Source organism: Rattus norvegicus, chromosome 4 (genome assembly GCF_021556685.1).
Source record: "Rattus norvegicus strain SHRSP/BbbUtx chromosome 4, alternate assembly SHRSP_T2T, whole genome shotgun sequence".
Taxonomy (NCBI): Eukaryota; Metazoa; Chordata; class Mammalia; order Rodentia; family Muridae; genus Rattus; species Rattus norvegicus.
In genome coordinates, this window is record NC_141537.1 from 29,894,355 (window position 1) to 29,910,041 (window position 15,687).

At 42.6% G+C, this 15,687-nt stretch overlaps 2 protein-coding genes across 10 annotated transcripts in view; one reads left to right on the forward strand and one right to left on the reverse strand.

The window, feature by feature from the left end:
• Positions 1-2,328, reverse strand: part of Speer4cl3 (spermatogenesis associated glutamate (E)-rich protein 4C like 3) — a 28,644-nt gene extending 26,316 nt beyond the window's left edge. The window contains exons 1-2 of the mRNA XM_087659680.1: positions 2,127-2,328; positions 928-1,087 (exon numbers count right to left, since the gene is read on the reverse strand). Coding sequence (XP_087515806.1) covers positions 928-1,087; positions 2,127-2,259 — 293 coding nt within the window. The 5' untranslated portion in view covers positions 2,260-2,328. The remainder of the gene's footprint in view (positions 1-927; positions 1,088-2,126) is intronic.
• Cdk14 (cyclin-dependent kinase 14) overlaps positions 1-15,687 on the forward strand; it is a 582,117-nt gene that overhangs the window by 417,094 nt on the left and 149,336 nt on the right.

The following is a 15,687-nucleotide window of genomic DNA, read 5'->3' on the forward strand; positions in this document are numbered from 1 at the left end:
TGGGATTTCATTTTTCCTGTTTTTACAACAGGAATTTACATCCTGAATAACTAACACCATAGAGACAGACATTACACATAATTCTGGAGCTGAGAGCAGATTTGCCATAGCTTTATACTCTGCCCAAGGTATACAAGTGTACAGACAAATGTGACCACATAGGTAAAGAACTGTGCTGTTTAAAGTTGGGCTCCAAAACTCAGCATTTGCATCACCGTGGAACTGCTAAACAGGTCAAAACAGACCCATAGATTCCAAGTGTGGAGGAATTTACAAACATATAAAAGGTGTACATAGGCATGTGCATATGTGCTCACAAGAGATACACTGAATGGGACACAAAAACAAGTCAACAGAGTGACAGAATCAGAAAGAGAGACAAATATGGGTACAGAGAGCACAGTGAGAATCAGAAGGAATTCATGCAACATTATTGTCTCACATTATAATGCACACAGACAAGAAGGAATAGGTGTGAGCCTCAGGCCTTCCAGCCAAGCATTGAGATGAACAGTGTGGGACCAGGCCCCTCAGGATGCTGCCAGGAGCTTCCAGCACTCAGTCCCCTGTCAGGCAAGTACAAAGACTCACCACAAACTCTCAGTGCCTAGAACCTCACAGAGCCACCACCTGTCAAGGGCTTTCCAAATGCACACTGGGACCCCACTCTTCACTGCCTCTACCCTGAATTCTTTGCTCAAACCACAAGTGCAGTTTTTCAAATGGAGGAAGCAGAAGAATGTATTTCCCTTCTCACTCCTGACCAAGCGGCAGGTTCTGCCACTCCTCTGAGAAGTATTTTGGAAAAATGACGTTGAGCACAGGGACATTCTGGAGGCACAGCTTACAAGATCCCACCAACTTAAAAGGATGAGGATGACAGTGCAGGCCCATGACTGACACCACAGGGTTTGGAGCAATGCATACCTCTTGTTCATGGATCCCTCTGTTATATAGATCAGGCGATCTCTCAGCTCATTTCTCTCCTGAGTAGCAAGCTGGAGCTCTCTAATAATCCTCTCCTCTTCCTTCTTGTACTGCTTCTGGCTTAGGACAGTTGCAGGTGTCGATGTCTGTCTGACACCCCCTGTAGGGAGAAGAAACTCATGTGAACCTGCAATAGGAGAAACCATAGCCTCTAGATAGGCCACACCGAGGCCCAAAGAGAAGCAGAACAGGCCTGGAACCGAGTGTGACCACAAAGAGTTTGGTCCAGGTTGGAGATGCCTGGGAATCTCAGCTGTCCCATCACTCCACAGAGACCAGGAGACATGAGCAGCCAGCTGTTTCCTCTCCTTCCCTACCCATGCTTACGAGGACCACGGAGATGGCTACTCCAGGATTATCATCAACTGCCCAGGGTGCAGGTTGGCTTCAGAGCCCTCACTCTGTGGTTTCAGAAATCTGATGATAAATGCACTAAGTACCTGAGTGCTTGCGGATGTTCAGACCTCCTGCCCTGTTACTCTAGGCCCATAACTTTTGATTAAAAAGCCATTCAGGGGGAGAACACGGTCAACAGACTTATCAATTTCCAGTACTGAAACACCAAACACCACAGAAGTACCAGTAGGATCCAGTCTGTGTCTTGCTCTACCACCTGTTCTAAGTTTAGCTACCGTAGAGGAATTCCTACCTCCCACATCTGCTGATAAAGACAACTATGGTTGGCACTGCCAGGGAGAGGAGGTCAGAGGAGTTCTGAGAATGTAAGGTCATTTCCAGGAGCAGTAATCAGAATGTAAGGTCTCACCCAGTTACTACTGTCAGATAGCCACTGATTTTAAAGAAGCAATGGGAGTCAAGTGCATTGATGTCCTGCCCTAAATTTGAATAAGCGGGACCCTCCATGATTCCTGATGGTCTCACTATATCCCAATTTAACATCAGCAATGCACAGTGAAAGTAAAGGCACAGAGTTCATAGAATAACAGCTCTGTCCTTGCCATATCCTTCTTTTGGGGATGGAGAAAGTAATGTTCCAAAATCCTTGACTTTCAGGAATTGTGATGATCATAGAAATTCATTTCCTTTGCTGAGGCTCCAGTTCTTGTGCCCCATTGCTAGAAAGGCCAGCTGAAGCCCACCCCTGACAGGAAGCTCAACATACACTGCCCAGGACTTACTCCACATTCCCCACGACCACCTCCTTCCTCCTCCATTTCTCTCCGTTGAAAGTCCACCTTCCTCTGCCCTCACTCTACTCTCTCCACTATCTACCCTCTCCCTCTGAAATTGACCATGCAGTCGGGCCAACATGCCTGTGTATTTATCCTCTACACAGTGACTGAGAGACCTTCCTACACTGCTTGTTACTACAACACTGGTGACATCACAGGGGATGCCAAGAACTCTCCAGGAGACAATAGAATGTCCAAGAAGGAAGTGCTGATGTCATGGGGAACAGACTTTGCCTCCCTGCTATGTTCTCCCTGTACTGACCAGAAACTGAGGGGCCCTTTCCAGGAGACTCTCCTGGGGCATAGCCACTGGGTACCTCCTGCTTTCAATGCCAGAGTTTGCTCTAGGCTTGAATGGAAACACCTTAGTAATTTCTATGTATCTAAATAAGAGATTTCTGTCCAAACCCTGCACAAAATGTTTTAACCCAATGTTTGTCATTTAGCAATATTAACCATTAAAAACTACTGACAAATCACACCTGTTTGAATATGCAGCCACAAACTTCTCCTGCCTCATCATGTACAGGTGCAGGAAATCACATCCAGGAATAGCCTGCAGGGTAGGTTGCTATGTGGGTGAGTGTTAAGGATACAATCATGAAGCCTTGTGCTTAGCATTTGACAGTTGCCCCAAGATCCCTTAGGGAAGATAGTTGCACTCATCATGGTGCCGGCAACAGTCTGGAAATCTGTTGGCAGAAGAAACAAATATTGGAGCTACCAATGAAAACACCCTCAGGCTGAGTATGGGACTCTCTTCTCTGCAAATCAGGATTGCTTACTCGCCTTTGTTAGCTATACCATGAGATTCCATCTGAAAAAAAAAACAGAGGTGGGGGTGCAGGCAGAAGGTGTAAGACAATGCTATAGACATAGCTCGGTTGACAGAGCAAGAGCCTAGCATCTTCTGATGTGGTTAGGAGTCACCACACAGATACCCTCATCATTCAATCGGGATGGTTTATTGAATGCATACACTAATACTGAGAGCTCATATTTTGGGGGTGTAACCATGGCCCAAGCATCTTTTTCTCTTTTCTTTTTTCTTTCTTTTTTTTTGTCTACCTATAAAGCAAAAAACAGAAAAAAATGGAAAGAATGAAAAAGGAAGACCAGAAAAAGCACAAGTAGCTCATATGAAGGTGCAGGACTCCCTGTCCAGTGGTCGGTTCTGATTAGGCCATTTTAGATAAAACAGTGCATTGTGATCCTTAATTTGATGGGTTCTGCATAAGGCTTTGTGGAATATTGTTAAGTTTAACAAGCATCATACAGAACACACAGAACATAAGAGGATGTAATCACCATGACCTTGCTCTGGGTGGTTATATTTCTGTGTCAATGATTGGCAGGCATATCACGGCAACAATCTGAAATAGCTGGCGGATATGGAACAAAATGGCTAGGTATAGTTAGGGGGTACAAACCTCAACATTGGAATCACAGTCCTTGGAGGCCACTCTTGTAAGCCTGGCTATTGGAAAATGGAAGCAGGATTATCTGATCTCAAAACTAGCCTGGCAAGCCAGGTAGAGGGCAACATGGGATATTTGAAACCCTGTCTAAAAACAAAACTGATACATAGCCTACATCCAAAGCCTTACCTACCTACAATCCTTGACTGCTTGCCATTCTCTCCCTACCAGTCTTTCATTCTGGAATGATAGAAAACAACTGGAAATGATCTTTCTATCCTAAGACCTTGATCTGTCTTTCCTTCGCTCTGCATTAAGAACAATGAAAGTGGGGACCAGCATCTGAACCACTGAGTAATATCCACTCAGCATATCTAGCATGATACTGTGCCTATGACAATCTCAAGCTTCCCTGAGTGTTGCCGCCCCAGCAAGAAGTATCAAGTACTGAGGTGAAACCCCAGAGATCCTTTCAATGGGCTAGACAGAAGCCATGAGAGAAGCTCTACTTCTTTGTCCATAAGGTAAATGAAACTGACACAATGTGAACCTGGTTGTCCATTTAGCCATACATCTTTCTTGCACTCCCATGTTTCTGAGTTTAGTAAAGGGCAGAATTCATGTTCCACCATTCGAGATGTATTTTGATAAATTTCCCCATGGGCCAAATTTAATTTTTTTATTGAATTGGAAGTAGTCAATCAACTGCTGCCCTCAGTAATAAGGTCCATGTATCAATAATAAGTAACCAGACTGTATTTGTGCATACAAGTAATTGACTGGAAAATACTGCATAACTGAAGAGTGGGAAACCAGCACTCTGTCCTGGCCTTTCATTGCCTAGAACTGGCTCGCAGGCAGGTGGGGGCATATTTTGAGTTCCTCTTCAGGGACACAGTGAGGTTGAATGGGAACCGTGCAGGTGCACAACACTGCTGAGGCCCCTCATTTCAGGTAAGGGACACATTATCTCTTCCCCATCTTAACAGCTCCTGTTGAGGCCATGGACCTTTTCTAAGAATGGGAAGGTCATTCACACATCCTTTCTAATGACACGAATTCCCTCCTGATGAGTCTTGCCCTCCTGGCCTAACCGTAGTAAAATTGTTACATGCCAGCCAGCTATTTCATATTGTTGCTGTTATATGCCTCCACATCATGGATTGAAAATCGAAACCTTGACTCAGAGCAGGGTGATGTGACGACATATCCTGTTATGTTCTGTTTGTGATGAGGTTGGTTAATCATGAATTTCCACAACTTCAAAGAGGACACATAAAATTCAAGGTAAATATGAACTATTATGTCTAAAGTGGCTTTGAATCTGGGACCTCATAGTGCAGCATTTCAAGCACTTGTGCATGAGCGCATGTGGGTTTTGCACTGAGCTGGCCCTAAGAAATGTCCAGTACACAATTTTGAGCCGTTGCACTGGCTGATCAACCTTGGGGTTTGCATTCAATAAACCATCCCCATTTAACTGAATCGGTGTTTGTGTGGTACACCTCTCATTATCTGATTATCTCTGGTGTTTGTTGATTTTGCTGTCTCTGACAGTAGCTTGAGCCTCCTGTAAGTCTGTGTGTCAGCACTCCTGAGAGACCAGCTCTATCCTGAGGGGATCCAGGCATAGAGAGCTGTGGCACAAGGTTAGCTCCAGTTGCAGGCAGAAACTGGAAGGATCCTGTCTCAGACTGCTCCTCATCCCCCATGTCCTGAGGGCTCCAGGTGGGCTTAGGAGCAGAAGTGGTAGTCTTACCTGTCCTCTGAGGTGTGTCAGCACTCCTGGGAGACCTACTTGCTCCCAGCAAGATTTGGGCACCGAGCACTTGGCACAGGGTCAGTTCTCGGCACAGACCGAAACCAGAAGGATCCTGTCCCAGAACACTGTGTCTTGAGGGCTCCGATCCGGTTTCTCTTGGGCCAGGAATGTGAGCAGAAATGGTGGTTTCACCTGTGCTCTGAGGTGTTTCAGCACTCCTGGAAGACCAGCTTTCTCCCAGCAGTATCTGGACACAGAGAGCTGTGGCACAGGGTCATTTCTGGACACAGACAGAAAGTAGAGGGATCAACTCTTGACTATCGAGACCATCTTCCTTATTCAGGTGCTCAGTCCCCTCCCATAGATCTAAAATCCACAACCAGAGATGGATCCACACAAGACCCTATTGCCTTTTGTAACCCTTGACTTCCAATTCACTAGTTAGCCCAAATTTACACAATAGCATTCCATAAATCCAGCCCTTCAAAGGATAATAGATGCAAAACTCCAACACGAGGAGGGAAACTGCACCCTAGAAAAATCAAGAAAGTAATCTTCTTGCAACTAACCCAAAAGAACATAGCCACGCAAACATAATTCCACCTCTCACAACAAAAATAACAGGAAACAACAATCATAGGTCCCTAATGTCTCTCAACATCAATGGACCAAATTCCTCAATAAAAAGACATAGACTAACAGATGGGATGTGTAAAGAGGACCCAGCATTTTGTTTCATACAGGAAGGACAACTCAGAGTCAAAGACAGAAACTTCCTCAGAGTAAAAGACTGGGAAAAAAATTTCCAAGCAAATGTTCCCAAGAAACAAACTGGAGTAGCCATTCTAATATCAAATAAATTGACTTTCAACCAAAAGCTATCAAAAAAGAGAAGGCAGGACACTTCATACTCATCAGAGGAAAGCCCCACCAAGATGAACTCTCAATTTAAACATCTGTGCTCCAAATGGAAGGGCACCTACATTCACTAAAGAAACTTTACTAACGCTAAAGGACACATTGCACCTCACAAACTGATAGTAGAAGACTTCAGCACACCATTCTCATCAATAGACAGATCATGGAAACAGAAACTAAGCAAAGACACAGTGAAACTCACAGAACTAATGAACCAAATGAATTGAACAGATATCTATAGAACATTCCATCCTAAGCCAAAAGGATATACCTTCTTCTCAGCACTGCATGGTACCTTCTCCAAAACTGACCATATAATCGGTCACAAAACAGGCCTCAACAGATACTAGACGATAGAAATAATCCCACGCATCCTATCAGATCCCCATGGCCTAAGGCTGGTCTTCAGTAACAACAAAACAGCAGAAAGTCCACACACATGGAAGCTGACCAAGGCCCTACACAATGATAACTTGGTCTAGGAAGAAATAAAGTAAGAAATCAAAGACTTTTTAGAATTTAATGATAATGAAGCCACAACATACCCAAACTTATCAAATACAATGAAAGCAGTGCTAAGAGGAAAACTCATAGCTCTGAGTGCCTCAAAAGAGAAATTGGGGAGTGCATACACCAGCAGCTTGACTGCACACCTGAAAGCTCTAGAACAAAAACAAGCAAATACACCCAAGAGGAGCAGAAGCCAGGAAATAATCAAACTGAGGGCTGACATCAACCAAGTTAAAACAAAGTACTGGACAAAAATCAATAACACCAGGAGCTGGTCCTTTGAGAAAATCCACAAGCTAGATAAACCGTTAGTTAGGCTAACCAGAGGGCATAGAGACAGTATCCAAATTAACAAAATCAGAAATGAAAAGGGAGACATAACAACAGAAACTGAGGAAATTAAAAAAAAAATTCATCCTAGTACAAAAGCCTCTACTCAACAAAACTGGAAAGTCTGGATGAAATGAACAATTTTCTAGACAGATATCAGGTACCAAAGTTAAATCAGGATCAGATAAGACATCTAGACAAGCCCATGCCTCCCAAATGTATAGAAGCAGTCATTTAAAGTCTTCCAACCAAAAAACAAACAAAACAAAACCAAAAACAAACAAACAAAACAAAAAAAAAAAACAAAAAGAAACAAAAAAAAAAAACCCAGGAGCAGATGGTTTCAGTGCTGAATTCTATCAGACCTTCATAGAAAACTTCATACCAGCACTACCCAAATTATTCCACAAAATAGAAACAGAAGAAACACTACCCAATTTGTTCTATGAAGCCACAATTCCACTTCTACCTAAACAACACAAAACCCCAACAAAGGAAAAGAACTTCAGACCAATTTCCCTTATTAATATCGATGACAAAATGCTCAATAAGATTCTCGCAGACCAAATCCAAGAACACATCAAAATGATCATTCAATCATGATCAAGTAGGCTTCATCCCAGGGATTCAGGGATGGTTCAATATATAGAAATTCATCAATGTAATCCACCACATAAACAAATCCAAAAATAAAAAAAAAAAACCTACATGATCATCCCATTAGATGCTGAGAAAGGATTTGACAAAATTCAACACCCCTTCATGATAAAAGTCCTGGAAAGATCAGGAATTCAAGGCCCATACCTAAACATAGTAAAAGCCATATACAGCAAACCAGTTATCAACATCAAACTAAATGTAGAGAAAGTTGAAGCAATCACACTAATATCAGGGACTAGACAAGACTGCCCCCTCTCTCCCTACCTATTCAATATAGTAGTTGAAGTCCTAGTCAGAGAAATCAGACATCAAAAAGAAATCAAAGGGATACAAATTGGAAGCAAAGGAAGTAGTCAAAATATCACTATTTGCAGATGATATGATATTATACTTAAGCAACCCCAAAAATTCCACCAGAGAACTCCTACAGCTGATAAACAACTTCACCAAAGTGACTGGATATAAAATTAACTCAAACAAATCAGTAGACTTCCTCTACTCAAAGGATAAACAGGCTAAGAAAGAAATTAGGGAAATGATACCCTTCACAATAGCCACAAATAATATAAAATACCTTTGGGTGACTCTAACCAAGCAGGTGAAATATCTGTGTGACAAGATCTTCAATTCTCTGAAGAAAGAAATTGAAGATCTCAGAAGATGGAAAGATCTCCATGTTTATGGATTGGCAGGATTAATATAGTAAAAGTGGCCATCTTGATGAAAATGGTTGATTTACATTCTACAGATTCAATGCAGTCTCCATCAAAATCCCAAGTCAGCTCTTCACAGAGTTAGAAAGAGCAATTTGCAAATTCATTTGAATAACATAAAAACCCAGGGTAGGGAAAACTATTCTCAACAATAAAAGAACTTCTGGGGAAACCACCATCCCTAATCTTCAGCTGTATTACAGAGCAGTTGTGATTAAAAATCAAAACAAAACAAACAAAAAACAAACAAACAAAGTAACAAAAAAAAACCCTGCATGGTATTTGTACAGGCAGGTAGATCAGTGGAATAGAATTGAAGACCCGGAAATGTCACTTGATATTTGACAGAGGAGCTAACACTATCCAATGGAAAAAAAAGACAGCATTTTCAAGAAATAGTGCTTGTTCAACTGGAGGTCAGCATGTAGAAGAATGTAAATCAACCATTTTTATTTCCTTGCACAAAGCTTATGTCCAAGTGGATCAAAGACCTCCACATAAAACCAGATACAGTCAAAATAATAGAAGAGAAAGTAAGGAAGTGTCTCGAACACATAGGCACAGGGGAAATTTTCCTGAACAGAACACCAATGGCTTATGCTCTAAGATCAAGAATCTACAAATGTAACCTCATAAAATTGCAAAGCTTCTGTAAGGCAAAGGACACTGTCAATAGGACAAAACGGCAACCAACAGATTAGGAAAAGGTCTTTACCAATCCTACATCTGATAGAGGGCTAGTATCTAATATATACAAAGAACTCAAGAAGTTAGACTCCAAAGAATGAAATAATTCTCTTTAAAAAAAAAATGGTCTACAAAGCTAAACAAAGAAAGACTCCTCAACTGAGGAATACCGAATGGCTGAGAAGCACCCAAAGAAATGTTCAACATCTTTAGTCATAAGGGAAATCCAAATCAAAACAACCCTGAGATTTCACCTCTCACCAGTCAGAATGGCTAAGATCAAAAACTCAGGTGACAGCAGATGCTGGAGAGGATGTGGAGAAAGAGGAACACTCCTCCATTGTTGGTGGGATTGCAGACTGGTACAACCATTCTGGAAATCAGTCTGGAGGTTCCTCAGAAAATTGGACATTGAACTACCTGAGGATCCAGCTATACCTCTCTTGGGCATATACCCAAAAGATGCCCCAACATATAACAAAGACACATGCTCCACTATGTTCAGAACAGCCTTATTTATAATAGCCAGAAGCTGGAAAGAACCCAAATGTCCTTCAACAGAGGAATGAATTCAAAACATGTGGTACATTTACACAATGAAGTACTTCTCAGCTATTAAAAACAATGACTTCATGAAATTCATAAGCAAATGGAATGAACTAGAAAATATCATCCTGGGTGAGGTAACCCAATCACAGAAAAACACACATGGTATGCACTCACTGATAAATGGATATTAGCCTAAAAGTTTGGAATACCTAAGAAAGAAATCACAGGTCATATGAAGCCAAGAAGAAGGACGATCAAAATGTGGATGCTTCATTCCTTTTTAGAAGGGAGAACAAAATACTCATGGGAGGAAATACAGGGACAAAGAGTGGAGCAAGGACTGAAGAAAAGGTCATCCAGAGACTACCCCATCTGGGGATCTATCACATATGTAGCCACCAAACCCAGTCACTGTTGGCTGATGCCAAGAAGTGCTTGCTGACCGTGGCCAAATATGGGTGTCTCCTAAGGGGGGGGGTACATAATATACCCAAGAAAATAAAACTAAAATTAAACAAGTAATTTTGCCAATGTGTGGCTATAATTAATATACCCTGCACAAGTTGCAGTGTGTCTCCTTTCTGCTCAATTCTGAAAGAGGACCCATTTCATTTGCATTTTGCATAAAACTTTAATTACCTAGTTTTTCACAGAATGAACTTTGTCAAGTTTAGAGTAGTTTTATAGGAAACGGTGGCTTCATCTGTTGAAAAGGGACACTCTTAGTGACAGTGTCCTGCATTCCACATGGCGCTGACACTTAGGAGCCAGATAGTCAAAGCTCTTGTGGAAAGGTTTGCACAGATAGCAAACCTTCTTTCCTGTAGCCCTATACACAGTCTTCTACCTCAGTCCCCTTGCTGTCTGGTTCTTAGAAAGAACCCCGAGCACTCATTTCTGTTCTTTAGGAGTCCAGAGTTAAACAGTATGGGAAAGATACACCTTGAATATAGGAAGCACATTCTTTACTCTGAGGAAGACTAAGTCCAGTCACCGGCTCTCCCTGATACCAGTTGGTCGCTCATAAGGATCTTTTTAAGTCTGTACAGTTATTCAACAGGTACTAAGTGCCTACTTTATGCTGTAGACTTTGATAAGCAGAAGAAATACGGAAGTAAAAAAACAAACTTAAAAAAGGAATCACTGAGTGCAAAGTAAACATCTACTAAAATTTAACCGGTGACTGTGAAACTGTGGCGCTCAGCTGTGTAGGACAGCAATCCTGTCCTAGCACGCAGGTCGTGGGACTTGACCCGAGAATGAGGTTTCAACACAGAACTGAAAAATTAATTAGCAGCTAATTACATGGAGAGGGCACAGATGTCCAGGCTTCAGAACTGCACGTGGGAAAGTTGTGGTTAGCGGGGAGAACGCACCAGATGCAGACACTGAAGGATCAGTGGGAGAGCATGAAGGGAAAGGAATGTGTAAACAATTAGATAAGGGGAAAGGGGGTTATGCAGGCCTCCGGCCAGCAGCTTAAGTGTGTCAGGCGAGATGAGGTTTGGCCACAGTAAGAAGCTTTTGAATCATGGAAGAACTTTCCTCACAGAGTAACAGCTGATCAAGTCCGATTTTCAAAAGACCAGTTAGGAATACGGATATATAACTTGAAATAAGGTAAGGAGGATAGCACACAGGTTCCTGGGAGATGCTGTGCTTAGCAAGTGAATGTGTGCCCAAGAGAAGGAGAAAAATGGATGGATTGAAGACGATACAGGGAAATTAAAATCAGAGAGTATAATGGAAATAACATTAAAGTGGTTGAGATGTTTATAAAAATAGCAAGCAAGGGAGTTAAAAATGGTTTAGAGACTCCTGTCCCATCTTACATATTTATTTATTTATTTATTTATTTATTTATTTATTTATTTATTTACTTTTTCACTCCAGACTTTATTCCTCTCCCAGTCCACCTTCCAACTGTTCCACATCCCATACCTCCTCCCCTTCCCTCATCCCCAGCTACACTAGGATGTCCCCACCCCAACCTCTACCTGTCCAGACCTCTACACTTCCTGGGGCCTCCAGTCTCTTGAGAGCTAGGTGCCTCTTCTCTGACTGAGTCCAGACCTGGGAGTCCTCTGCTGTATATGCGTTGGAGGCCTCATCTCAGCTGGTGTATGCTGCCTGGTTGGTGATCTAGTGTCTGAGAGATGTCGGGGATCCAGGTTAATTGAGACTTCTGGTCCTCCTACAGAGTTACCCTCCTCCTCAACTTCCTCCAGTTTCTCCCTAATTCAACAGAGGGGTCCACAGCTTCTGTTCACTGGTTGGGTCCACATATCTGCATCTGACTCTTTCAGCTGCTTGTGGGGTCTTTTGGAGAGCAGTCATGATAGGTCCCTTTTTCTGAATGCCCTATAACCTCAGTGATGGTGTTGGTTGTGCTGTCTCTCCCCTTGATCTGGAACCCACTTTGGGCCTGTCACTGGACCTTCTTTTCCTGAGGCTCTTCTCCATTTCCATTCCTGCATATCTTTCAGACAGGAAAAATTATGGGTCAGAGTTTTTGACTGTGGGATAGCAACCCCATCCCTCACTTGATAGCCTGTCTTTCTGCTGGAGATGTGTTCAACAAGTTCCCTCTCCCCACTGTAGGGCCTTTCATCTAGGGTGCCCCAGTTTGAGTCCTGAGAGTCTCTCACTTCCCTGGTCTCTGGAGGGTCCTCCCAACCTCCTTCCTCCCAAGGTCACCAGTTTCCATTCTTCTTGCTGGCCCTCAGGATTTCAGTCCTTTTCCTTCACCCAGTACCAGATCATGTTCCCCTCTTCCCCACTCCCATCCCCTCTCCCTCCCCTCTTCCTCCCTCACAAGTAGGACTGAGGCTTCCTCACTTGTTGACCTTTTTGAGTTCTATGTACTGTACTGTGGGTATTCTGTACTTTTTTTTCTGGCTAATATCCACTTATTAGTGAGAAGATACCAGCTTATCCTTTGGGTCTGCATTACCTCATTCAGGATGATATTTCCTAGTTCCATTCATTTGCCTGCAAAACTCAGGATATCCTTGTTCTTAATAGCTGAGTAGTATTTCATTGTATAAATGAACCATATTTTCTGTACCCATTCTTCTGCCGTGGGACATCTGGGTTGTTTCCAGCTTCAGGCTATCACAAATAAGGCCACCATGAACATAGTGGGACACATGCCCCTGTGGCATGGTGGGACATCTTTTGGGTATATTTTCAAGAGTGGTATTTCTGGGTCTCCAAATTGATTTTCAGAGTGGTTGTACCAGTTTGCAATCCCACCAGCAATGGAGGAGTATTCCTCTTTCTCCACATCCTCGCCAGCATCTACTGTCACCTGAGTTTTTGATCTTAGCCATTCTGACTGGTGTGAGGTGGAATCTCAGGGTTGTTTTGATTTGCATTTCTCTGATTTTTTTTTTTTAGGTGCTTCTCAGCCATTCAAGATTCCTCTGTTGTGAATTCTCAGTTTAGTTTTATACCCCATTTTTTGATTGGGTTGTTTGGTTTTTTTTTTGCTGGCTAGCTTCTTGATTTCTTTATATATTTTGGATATTAGTCCTCTATCAGATGTGGAGTTAACAGTTAAGACTTTTGCCCAATCAGTAGGATGCCAATTTGTCTTATTGACTATGTCCTTTGCCTTACAGAAGCTTTCCAGTTTCATGATGTCCCATTTATCAATTCTTGATCTTAGAGCATGAGCCATTGGAGTTCTGTTTAGAAAATTTCCCTCTGTGTCAATGAGTTCAAGGCTCTTTCCCACTTTCTTTTCTGTTAGATTCAGTGTATCTGGTTTTATGTTGAGGTCCTTGATCCACTTGGACTTGAGCTTTGTGCTTGGTGACAAATATGGGTCTATTTTCTTTTTTCTACAGAGATAGCCAGTTAGACCAGCACCATCTATTGAAGCTGCTTTTTTTTCCATCTTCATATGTATTTGCTCTGCTCTGGGGGAGTCCCAGTCACCTGTTCCTTGCTGTGTGTGGAGGGTAGAACCAAATATGTTCCCTCCTAGCATTTCGTCCTGAAAGCAACCTACCCTGTGGTACCTTTCTAGGGCTCCCACAGTGTTGATGGGTTCAGGGTTGCAATTTCCGCCTCCACTAAGACAATAAAATCCCTCAATCAGCTTTTCTGCCTGGGTTTCTTAGATCTCTGTTGTAGCATCATGGCCTCTCTCCTTGGTTTAATATTTTCCTTTCAATAAACTCATTTCAAGTAATTTTGCTTGTTCATATCTCTCCAAAAAACAAACAAACAAAAAAACCCCACCAGAAATCCCTTAAGCATTCCCATAGTAGAAAGTAAAGTAAAATAAAAATAAATCAATGAAAAGAAGTAAGGTGTAATATTAAGTTTGATCTTACCCACCAGGATTTTGAACCTAAGTCCTACTTCCTCTTCAGGGGATGTGAGCGGAGTGACTGGGAGGTTGTGAAAACAAACACTCAGATGCAAGATGAAGCTTTTCTCTTTAATATTCTCAAAAGAGTTGAAAGAGACTCAAAACGGGGCTAACATTTTATTAAGATAGTAAGTACCGTGTCACGTTCAGTTTGCCAACGAAAGCGGTTTGTAGCTGGGGTTTCACATCTTCCATTGTGGGAAGGCCACATTGTATCATCCTTCCATTAGCACTGGAAGCAGAAGGTGGGGGTTACACTCAGGAAATCTCTCAACGGCTAAGAGTGCTTACTGATCAGACATGAGGGCCTGAGTTCCAATGCCAAGAATCCACATAAAACAGGCATGAACATGCGTGCCTGCACTGAGAGTAAAGACTAAATGGAGGCCTTTGGCAAGTGAGGACTGAACATAGGCACATTGGTACTTCCGCAGCTTGTCATGGAGACCTTGTGTGGACCAGGTAAGAGCTCCTTCCTCAGCCTTCTCCTGTGGCCACCTTACTCATCTCCCAGCTACTGTTCATCAGAGAAGGTCGGCACCCAGTGTGCTCCTATTTACTGCATTTGGGTGTCTTAGTTACTGGTTTATTGTTGTGAAGAGACACCATGAACAAGGCAACTCATATAAAAGAATTTAATGGGGTGGGGGAGTGGTGTCTTGCTTACAGTTTTTAAGGGTTAGTCCATGATTATCATCATGTGAAGCAGAAAGGCGTGATGCTGGATCAGTAGCCGAGAGCTTTATATCTGAGAGAGAGAGAGAGACAGACAGACAGACAGACAGACAGACACAGAGGCGGATAGACAGAGTGGGCTTGGGCTGGGCTTTTGACAGAGTTCCTCCAGTGACACACACCTTCTCCATCAAGGCCACATCTCCTAATCTTTCCCAATGAAATCAACTGAGGACCAAGCATTCAAACGTAGGAGCCCATGAAAGCCATTCTAGTCAAACGACAACAGGTAGCATACTAATTACTTGTTTTGTGGTTATGACAAAAAACTTGTTAAGTTGTTACGGTATGACATAAACAACTAAGGAAGAGAATATTAACCATGGCGTGCCGAGCCTGATGTAGCCGGTCACACTGCAATCGCAGTCAGAGAGCAGAGAGCTATGGGTCCGGGACTCCGCTTTCTCCTTCTTATGCAAGTAGGTCTCCAGCCATGGGGGTGTTGTCTTCCCACCTCACATAACCTACTGAAGAGGCAATGCCTCACAGGCGTGCTCAGAAAATTTGTCTCCAGGTGATTCTAGAGTCTGCCAAGTGGAAAATAGAAGCCAACACATCAGGCGGGAAGGCATAATTCAGGTGGTAGGAGGCGCTGTGTGTGATTCAAAGTTAAAAAGGTGGAAATACAGCTAATGATGAGGGAGACGTTTTCCCACTTTGTCCTGTTGCCCACAACAGTGTAAACTGACATGGTTGTTTTAACCTGATTTTTAATAGACTATGACTGCTTAAGATAGATAAATAGAAAATGGCTCTCTTAGATTCTTTTATCACTCTGACAAAAATACCTATCAGAGCAACTTAAGCAAAGAAAGACCTCTGTTTGCTGGCTGTTTTAGACGTG